The sequence below is a fragment of the Sceloporus occidentalis genome, unplaced genomic scaffold, assembly GCF_023333645.1.
Source record: "Sceloporus occidentalis isolate IW3139 unplaced genomic scaffold, rSceOcc1.0.p SCAF_7, whole genome shotgun sequence".
Taxonomy (NCBI): domain Eukaryota; kingdom Metazoa; phylum Chordata; class Lepidosauria; order Squamata; family Phrynosomatidae; genus Sceloporus; species Sceloporus occidentalis.
The window spans coordinates 1,794,169-1,804,823 of record NW_028316987.1 but is presented as its reverse complement, the minus strand read 5'-3'; the positions used below and the strand labels follow the sequence as shown (position 1 = coordinate 1,804,823).

Genomic DNA, 10,655 nt, shown 5'->3' with positions numbered 1-10,655 from the left:
AACTTTAGCCCAAGTATTGGGGCTATAGTCTTGAGTTCATTTTATTTTGTGTTTACATAGAAGAAAGCGTATGGGAGGCTGCATGCCGGCAGTGGACAGGGCCACCCTTTTGATTGTATGTGGCCTGATATGATTGTACAACTCCATTCTTACTCTCTCCCAATCTGACCTTTCCCCCGGTGTCCGGGCTTTTAAAAAGCCTCCCTTTTGATCAATCACCTTTTCAAGGCATCATTCCCAAAAAGGGAGGAATGATCCCTTCCTCCTCCCCCAAAAATCGCCCTATGCTACAATTAAATTTTAAAATTAAAAAAATATATACGTGTCACTGAGTTTTTAAGAAACCTTCCATTGCAGTAAGACAGGTGAATTTTTCCTGGGGGGTATCACAGCATTGGTAAAATAGGTTCAGCCTTTCTTCTTAAGCAAAACATCATCCCTCAGTGCACACACAGAGAATGCAGTTAGGCTTTTTAAAACCTCCACTTCTATGAATGGAGGCTTTTTAGAAAACTCTGCAGGAAGGGGAAAATCTCTTATCTTTAATCAGCTATTAAAGAATTCAGGGGTTCAGCCATGTTAATCTGAAATAGTATGCAAAGGGATCTTGTAGCACCTTTGAGACTGTGCAGAAGAAGCTGCAGTATAAGCTTTTGTAGACTTAGGTTGAAACAGACTCTTCCAAAGGGGCGGCATGACATCGCCCCTTTGGGGGCCGGATTGTGGCCACGGCAACCACACGCCACGGCCCTTATCTGGCTTTTTTCCAGTGCAAAAAGAAGTGGCAAAATGCCGCTCCTTTTTGCTCCTGAAAAAGTGTGCTCTGTTTGCCGCCGTTGCGGCTTTTCAGCACTCAGCTTTAGCAATGGTCATTGAGGGACAAAGGCAGGAAGGAAGATGTTACCTAAGGCCAGGGTCGATGGCTATCCATATGAAATGGAGGAAGTTTTCGAACTTGATGTGAGCAGGCTGGGAACCAGAAAAGGGATGATCTTAAAATGATCAAAGGTAAGAGCAGTAGGAAAAGTGTCTGGATTCCTCCCACAGGACGCAGTTTTCTCACTTCTAACATGCCTGGAACTAATTTTGGTTCCTGGCTCTGCCTCTGTGCAAATCATTTATAAAGATTCCAAGCATTCTCATCTGCAAGGCTTATGGAGTATTAAACTTGGCATCTTTGCTTTATCAGATAACATGGTGTCATGGCTGGTAAACTCCATTCAAAGAGCATCAGTCTTAATAACACACTCTGTATCAATATGGTCTTTTTATGACACCTAATGTCCTGATATCAAATGCCAATTTCACCAATTAGCTGCTTCTTGTGCAAAAGAACTTCTGACACCCCCTGCTTTTCACACTTAAAATACATCCTCCTCTCAATCTTGAATGATGCCCAGGGAACAGCTCTGGAAAAACATAACTTCTTAGAAAATGAGACCACTTATACAAAACTGGACAACTCACTTGTAGGTACCAGACAGCCTTTGCAGCACCTTTTAGTCGTTTTCAGAAAAACAAAAGAGTAGAATAAAAGGTTATTATGGTATCAAACCGAAGGGCACAATATTGGAGCCATCAAGCTGCTTTTGAATTGACCAAGGTAATCTGAAGGTAGCAAGCCATGTATTTTTTTAGTACTCCAGAGGCCAAAGTTGTTTACAGCAGAATGGGTTTTTCAGCCTACTATTATGAAGCGCCATTGACCCTCAGGAAAAATCAATGGCAAGGTATGTATGTGTGTGTTGGTGGGGGGGAGTAATAGGATACAGAAATTGAATTTATAGCATTGCAGGACTGCACAGCGTATTTCCCCACCACCATCATAACCCTCGCAAGAAATTACATTAAATTAGGAAGTGTAGCTAATACAACAGAGGATAGGATCAGAATTCAAAATGGTGTGGACAGAATGGATTACTGAGCCCAAACTTACAACATGAATTTCACCAGGGATAAATGAAAAGTAGTGCATTTAGACATCTGGCTTGAAAACAGCAAATGTGGAAGGGATCTGGGGTTTCAGTAGTCCACAAACTAAACCTGAGTCAGCAGTGTGATGCAATGGCTGAATCAACAGGAGTATAATGTCCGCAGTTCAAGAGGGATATTGACAATCTGGAATATCTCCAGTGGAGGCCAACCAAGATGACCAACGTTCTGGAAACTAAGCCTTATGAGGAATGACTGAGAGAGCTGGATATTTGTAGCTTGGATAAGACTGAGGTCTAGTCTGCCCTGCAGAAATAATGCAGTTTGACACTGTTTTAACTTCCATGGTTCAATAATAATAATAATAGGATTTATTTATATACCGCCCAATCACTGGGAATCTGAGCGGTTTACAACAGAGGGGATAATATACGGTTCCCTGCCCTCAGGCTTACAATTTAAAAAGACACGACACAAAAGGAGAAGGGAATGGTGAGGGCAGGGGAGGGATTTTAATGCTATGAAATTATGGGATTTGTAGTTTTATGAGCTATTTTCTGAGCTATTTAGCTTTCTCTGTCAGAGAGCCCTGGTGCTACAGCAAACTACAGATTCCAGAATTCCATAGCCATGTCAGTTAAAGTGGCATCAGACTGCATTATTTCTGTAATGCAGATTAGACTAGAGAGGTGACATGATAGCCATCTTTTTGTCTTCCTGCTCCAAAGACTAGAGCAGTGATGGCGAACCTATGGCACGCGTGCCAGAGGTGGCACTCAGAGCTCTCTCTGTGGGCACATGTGCCATCGTCCCAGCACACAGTTTGCCAGAGTTTGTTACTAGAAAGCCAGAGGGACATGGCACTTTGTAATAAATAAGTGGGTTTTGGGTTGCAGTTTGGGCACTCAGCCTCGAAAAGGTTCACCATCACTTGACTAGAGCATGAGCCAATGGAATAAAATTACAAGAGATTTCACCTATACATTAGGACAAACGTATTTTCTGTAAGAGCTGTATGACATTAGAATAGACTTACAGCAACCCTAAGGTAATCCTATCCTGGGTTTTTCTTGGCAAGATTTGTGCAGAGGATGTTTGCCATTGCCTTTTCCCTGAGGTTGAGAGAGTGTGACTTGCTACCCAGTGGGTTTCATGGTTGATCAAACTCTGGCCTCCAGAGTCATAGTCCAACACTCAAACCACTATGCTATGCTGGCCCCTGCCTTGAGGTTTTTGAAACAGAGATTGGATGGCCATCTCTCAGGACTACTTTTGTTGTATATTCCTGCATGGCAGGGTGTTGATGGCCCTTGAGGCTCTTTCCAACTCAGTGGTTCTGTGGAATCATATGCAACCCAAGGATGGTAGGCCCATGCTTATTAGTATAAGAGAATCAGTGTGGCATGCTGGTTAGATTTGTGATTAACTTACTGGAGAGGAAAGAGCTTGTAGTCTACAGTGGGTTAGTTCAGCAGCATCATGGCTAAAGGCCAAGAATGTTAGCAAAGTGTCTCCATCTTTCTCCGAGAAAACCAGCAGAATGAGGAGTCATCACCCTGTAAATCCTCAACAGATCCCCTGACGAGACACAGACCAAGATTGCCAATTTAGTTCTGGGACAAGTACCACTTCTGGACTACAACTCCCAGAATCCCCCCTTCCAGCATGGCCTATGCTTAGCCACTAGCCATGCTGTTGAGGGATTATGGGAGTTGTTGTTTGAAAAGGTACCATTTCCAAGATATATATGGAATTCCTAAGCTTTTATCATGTCTGCCAGCAATTTTATAGGGTTCGCCCCAGGCCACAAGCCATCCTTTAATGGAATGATAAATTTAGGGCAAATGCACATGGAGACCAATGCGTTCTATGTTTAGCCCTTCATCTTTTCGTCTTCCTTCGCAGGGTTCCTGTCTGTTTAAAATCTGCCTGATGGATAGAAACCCAACACAGGCTTTCTGTGTATGAAGATATGGTGATGGGAAAGCATTATCTGTTGCATTTCTCCCTACCAAGGAATGGGGAGTGTGAGGCGCTCCATAAGATGTTAAACTTCAATTTCCATCATCTCTCACCACTGGATATACTGATTAGAGATGATGGCCATTATAGAACCTCATTATTGGAAGCCACAGCCCTAAGTTTGTAAGACTTAAGGAGGGCTGCTAATAACAGGATATTTTGAAGATCTCTCATTCATAGTGCCATAGCTATGTATCACAACAGAGCCCAATATCTGAAAGGCCACCAGTTTCCTGTCTCTGACCAAAAACTCTGCAAGACCCTAGAAACATGGGGGGTGGGTGGGTGGGAACTATATACATACAAATAGGAAAATGAAGTCAGGCTCTGGATAAATACTGTATGCTGTTCAAATGTAAATTATTATGCATTGTCAGCATAGCTGAAATACAGAAGTTTCTGGACTTTAAGGAAATGAAAAAGTGTTAGCAGGACCTTGAGGATAAGGAAGTATGTCTAGCCATACAGCTAAAATGAAGGTTTTACAAGTCCAGTTTCTGCAATACATTTTTGCAGGGCTGTTCCTGCTATTAGGCAGAGTGAGGCATTTGCTTCAGGTCTTAAATGCTACATACACGACGGATGTGTATGTGACTTCAAATCACCTGTTAATTTATGGTGGCATTAAATTCATTGGGATTACTTAGGTAAAGAATACTTTGTGGAGGTTTTGCCAGTTCCTTGCTCACAGATCAGTAAAAATGAGACAAGACAGGAAATAAAAGGGAAAGGAGACAAGGAAAAAGGAAGAGAAACTGAGGAGCATGCAAGGGAATCTATAGATGAAATTAGAAACACATTTCAGGATGTTCAAAAGATGGCCTATATTTTCAATTGTCCAATATAAATAGTTTGAGCTCCTCATCCAGAAATTATTGAATTTCTAAACAGCCTCTGAGGAAGACCTTGGGAGGTATACACCAGTCAAAATATCATACCCTCCAACATTTCACTGATGAAAACCAGGCTAGGCCAAGCAACATCCAAGTGTGGTCAAGATGGCAAAAGTTATTAATGAAGAAGAACACATAAACTAGAAGAGGCTACAGCAATTTGCTTTTGCCTGAGCCTACTGGGAAGGGCAAGATACCTCACTCCACTCCTCCCTGGCCCTGTTAAGTTAATGGCGTCCAAATTTACTTTGCACTCTGAACTCAGTTTCCAGCAACTGAAATAAGTTGAGGACAAAGAGGAAAAGTGGGAGGAGGAGAGAGAAACTGGAACGTTTTAAAAGCAAAAATAGGGGGATGACAGCAAATTAATTAGGACTGTCCTTGCAAAATCAGGACAGTTGGAAGAAACATATTGGACTTTTTTTATTAGTAAAATAATATCCATCTTTTGAGCATCTTGAGCTGTGTCTCCAATTTCTTCTCAGTCATCAATAGGACTTGACTTGAGCCACCCCTGACGCTTTATAGCTAACTACCCCTCCTCCAGAGTACTCCCTTTCCCATTTTTAAAGTTCAAGTGTTGATTGCAGCCATTTCACCATTTAGCTACTCCAGGCCCAGCCTTTTCCAAGGTGCTTGGTCCAGCCAGCGTAACATTTCCACACACAAAATTAAGGCCACATGCAGAGTTAGCAATCATTAATTTTTAACATTATAAAGTTCAATCCAAAAAAGAAACTTTTCTGACATCTAGCAAGGCCAAATGCCAGTAAAATTACCACCTTTTCATCATTGTCTTGCCATATGGTGGAAAGTTCCACATTTTAACTATTACTTTTTTGTATATTTACATGTTTTTCACCAGCATCAGTATCTGGTTTATTTTTTGTAAGCAGCTTTGAGTCCAAGATAGGGAAAAGATATGAGATATAAGTGCATAATGTAAATATAATCATTATCATCATCATCATTGCCATAACCATGATAAAAAACAAGACCGCTGAGAAATTTGTGCTAAACAAACATGGCTATGAGCCTCTTTTCCACTGTGTGTGACTAGTTGCTAAAGAGGTGACAAAATGAGGACATTGCCTCACCATAAGAATTCTGTCTCCCAACGAAATTTTCCATCAACCTCCCAATTTCTAGCATTGCTGTTCAATACGTAACTTGGAAATGTAAGAAACTGTGGCCTGTTACAGACTGCCAAAATAAAGCTGCTTCAGGTCTCTTTGGAGGTATGCTGTTGATGGCGGGTTACAAACTGCCGAAAAGTGGCAGTCTGCTGCCGCCGCTGGTTGCAGCATCTGGGAACCACAGCAGCCAAATGGTGTGGTTCCCAGATGCTGCAAAGAAGGAGTGCGAAAATCGCGCTCCTTCCTGCGCCCCAGAAGAGACACCACAAGTGCCGAAGTGCGCACTCACTGCGTCATTTCCGGGGCGCAACGTGCAGATGCAGTGCGTCTGCTACGTCAAGATGGCGGCAGCCGTGTGGAACGGCCGCCGCCATTTTGTACAGACTCAGTCCGTACTAGAGTTAGGGGCGTCTGGAAGAGATGCCCCTTTCTAACCCTAGTACGGACTGAGTCCGTGCTAGGGTGCCCGTTTGTAACGGGCCTAAATGATGCATGCATCCTAAGAATCCGGAAGCTGCACCAAAGCTGCACTCCAGTGATTAGGAATGGAGTGTGGCTTTGGCACAACCTCTGGACTCTTAGGACCCATGCATAATTTAAATAGCATACCTCCAAAGAGACCCAAAACAGCTTTATTTTGGCAGTCTGTAACAGGCCTGTATTTCTTATTTAAAAGTAGTTTGGGCTTTCAAAGAAAACAGAGAGACAAAGGGTGCATCTACACTGTAGAAATCATGTGGTTTGACACTACTTTAACTGGCACAGCTCCATTCTAACAAATCCTAGATTGTAATTTTGTGAAGCACCAGCACTCTTTGGCAGAGAAGGCTAAAGACCTTATACAAACTACAAACCCTAGGATTCCATAGGATGAAGCTACAGCACTTAAAGTGGTGTTCAACTCTATTAGTTCTACAGTAAAGAGGCGCCCAAAGTTACCAGGGAATGTGAACGCAGGAAATAGAAAAGTCCTAGGGAATTTTCAGTGACTCACTCTCTGCAGTGCTAGAAACTTAAGGAGTGAAGGAACATTTCATTTGGGGGAGCAGAATTCTTATTTGGAAGACAATACAATATTCCCATTTTGCCTGCACCTGGTTGTGGTTGTGCTGGTGGTGTGCCTTCAAGTCATTTCAAACTTATGCCGACCCTAAGTCGAACTTGTCATGGTGTTCTCATAGCAAGTATCTTCAATTGGAGGGGGTTTGCCATTGCCATCCTAAGAGGCTGAGAGTATGTTACTTGCCCAAGGTTGCCCAGTGGGTTTACATGGCTAAGACAATATTTGAACCTTGGTCTCTAGAGTCATAATCCAACGCTCAGATCACTACACAAGTTTGTAACTACAGGGTTACACCATGGCTCTAAGTGTAACTCTGTAGTTACAAACTTGTTAATACTTTTTTTTGATGACAGCAACAGTTTTAGAACAAAACAAAATTAACTTCACCATCCAACCAGTGAAGCTTTTATACCAGAGGTGACACCAGTGCTCCTGAAACATCTGCCTTTGAGCAGAAACAAGCTGTGGCATTTACCTATGTCCCATTAAAACACTGAAGGGATGGGGTGAGTGGGGTGCGGCTCAGTGGGAGGACAAAGCAGAGGCCCTGGTTTTTGTCTTGTTTTATTTAAATTAAAATTTAAAATTAAAAAAAAAGTTAATTTTTAAAATTATTTTTTCCTTAAAAAACGCCAAATTTTCACTTTAAGCCCATGAAACTATATATAGGCAAATACATTTGGGCTGTACGTATGAAACTGTAATTTAAAAGTACAATTTTAATTGTGCTGGTTGTTCATGTCGCAACTGTCAGCATTACCTTCAGTGGTATATGCGAATTATGATTTTTGAGTAACATTAGTAAAAAAAAAAAAACTCATCACTAAGGATTATGCATGGTTTGGTATTGGAAGAGGCCAGCACGGCAATGGTGACACCATGAATTACTGCACCGGGTGACACCAAACCTAGTGACACCCACTGTTTTGACTTTACAGGTGGATTTAAACTCAAATTGGTTTCAGCCCAATGGAGACACATGCCTTGAAGCTTGTGCCTTCATTCAATTCCCTTAAATGACCAAGATTGCTTTTGTTGTACATCCCAAATGGCCACTAGAGGGCAAGCAGTCCCCCTCTTTCTCTCTCTCTCCTTCCTTTCTTCCCTCCCCTGCTTGCTTCTCCTTTCTTCCAGCCCCCCCCATCCAAGCCCTGCTCAGCTGAGCTTTGATAGTTGCTTGGTGCAGCAGCAGCCCCCAAATGCTGGGTTTTCTGCCAGTCAAATTCCACCACAGACTAGGCATCTTGCTGAATGCACTCATCCTTGGCCATCACCAGCCTGGAGGTGACAAGTGCTAAGGAGGGAGACCAGGAGCCCTGGAGAGAAACTACAGAGCAGAAAGTTAGTGCCAAGGAAAAGGTGGTGCTTTCGAAAGATGGGGATGCACCTGGAATTGCTGAAGATGTCCTGGGGAGCCTTTGTCCTCATCTTCTGGCTCCTGCAGGAGACGGCTGTGGGATCTGACCAAGAAAGACCAAAGCCAGGTACAGTTCACACCTTCGGCGGCATTGGTACCACCACCATCTCTCGCAGCAATGTGCATGTGCATTATGTGCACAGAAGTGGGTGAAAGCATGGGTGGATGTCGGGTAGAATTGGTGCATGCTGAACAGCTGGGAGCAGGGTACATTGAAGAAGGTGTGGGCATGCAAGGGAGGGATGATGACGGGAGGTAAAGGTGTGAAGGTGCATGGACAGATGTGCCTCTGACATGTAAAGAGGAATGAGATGTGCAAAGGTGGGAAGGAGGTGTAGGTGCTGACAGATACCTTAAAACTGACAACAGATGCAAGGTGTTAGGTGAGAATGGAAAAACACATCATTCTGGTTGTGTGCATCCATGCCCAAATTAATTGGGCACATGCCACAAAAGGAACAGGTAGGCGCATGCATGCCAGAAATGTGAACAGCATCAGGATTTGTGAGAGCCAGCATGGTGTAGCAGTTCGAATGTTAGACTATGACTCTGGTAGACTAGGGTTTGAATCTCTGCTCAGCCGTGAAACCTACTGGATGACCTTGGGCAAGTCACACTTTCTCAGCCTCAGAGGATGGCAATGGCAAACCCCTCTTAAGAAACTTGCCAAGAGAACCCCATGTTAGGTTCGCTGTAGGATCGCCATAAGTCAGAAATGACTTGAAGGCACACGACAACAATCAAGATTTGTACATTAACATGTTCATCCCTATGCAGATGCATGCAACTGTATTCAGATGTTGGCGCCTGTAATGGTGAGAGTTTGCAAGCATCTGGGAAAGAAGGGATTACCTGTCCTTGTGTCTTTCCATGGCAGTGGATTGTCACTGTAAACTGTCAGAGGTAAACAAGTGTAACTGCCTGCTTCCACACATAGCTCTCAAGCTGGGTCCTTGTGCTGCACACACCACACAAGGATCCACGTTCTTGTGGCTATTCTGAACTAGTTTTGTGAATGACACTGTGTGGGTCCAAATTGATATACCCAGGGTTCAACCAACTCTGTTAAAGAAATTTAGGTTATGATGGCTTACACTATGAACATGTGGAAAGCATTCACATGACCAGTGGGCTGTGATCGAACCTGCTCTAGAAATCCACTCTGCTAACTTTATTGTGTGAGTCATCTTTGTATATTTATATGTCAGTGAACATGTATACAGCTGCGAAGGGTGCAACAATACAATATACAGTGGGCCCTTCACATTCGCTAGGGTTAGGGGTAAAGGACCCCCGTGGATGTGAAAAAAACGCAAATAAAAAAACACTATTCTTTTTACCTGAGAGAAGACATCTCTATGAATCTCCAGGTCCTCCAGTACAATTCTGTGGTCAACATCTACCAGAAGCTGACCATAGAATCATGCTGGAGGACTTACAAATGCCTAGAGAAGTGCTTTCTCTAGGAACCTCTGCGTTCTCCAGCACAACTCTATGGTCAACTTCCAGCAGAATTGCGCTAGAAGGCTTAGAGATTCCTAGAGAACATATTAATCAAAACCACAAATAATCAAATCCGCACGTCAAAGCCACAAATGTGGAGGGCCAACTGTATACCTGAGTCATAGATTTGCTCACTCACTACAATATATTCACAGCTAAAACCTTTTCTTTAAGATTGGGAGAACCTTGACTTTATGGATTTGGGGTAGAAGCTAGCCATACTCTGTACCATTTGGCTGGTGCCTTGTGATATCACAAATGGACTTTCCCAGGAGCAGGTTTTCAGCTCTTAAAAACACAGTGGTTTTTGTTTTAAAGAGGACACCAAATTTCAAATCGATTTAAATCACTTAAATTACCCAGCAGAAGTTAATAATATGTATCTTTATGTGTCTTGATGGACCTTGTGTAGTGTAATGGTTTGAGCATCAGATTACAACTCTGGAGACCATGGCTTGAATCTCCTCTATTCTTTGTGCTGTCCTAGACAAATATTCTATACACCTGTCATGCTTAAACTGAATCAATCTTTCCGTATTCTCCATTATATGGAAAGGCTGCAAAGAAAAAGAAAAGGTGACATTCCTTTATTTCTGGATATATTGCTGGATATATTGCTTCTTCAAGTACACAAATATTGGTCAAAGGTATTAGAAATAATGTTGTTATTAGGTATTAGAAATAATATT

The 10,655-nt window shown here is 42.7% G+C and overlaps 1 protein-coding gene across 1 annotated transcript in view; it reads left to right on the top strand.

The window, feature by feature from the left end:
• The first annotated feature begins 8,280 nt into the window (after window positions 1–8,280).
• LOC149309000 (plexin domain-containing protein 1-like) overlaps window positions 8,281–10,655 on the top strand; it is a 64,850-nt gene continuing 62,475 nt past the window's right edge. The window contains exon 1 of the mRNA XM_089531617.1: window positions 8,281–8,530. Within this exon, the coding sequence (XP_089387743.1) occupies window positions 8,422–8,530 (109 nt within the window). The 5' untranslated portion in view covers window positions 8,281–8,421. The remainder of the gene's footprint in view (window positions 8,531–10,655) is intronic.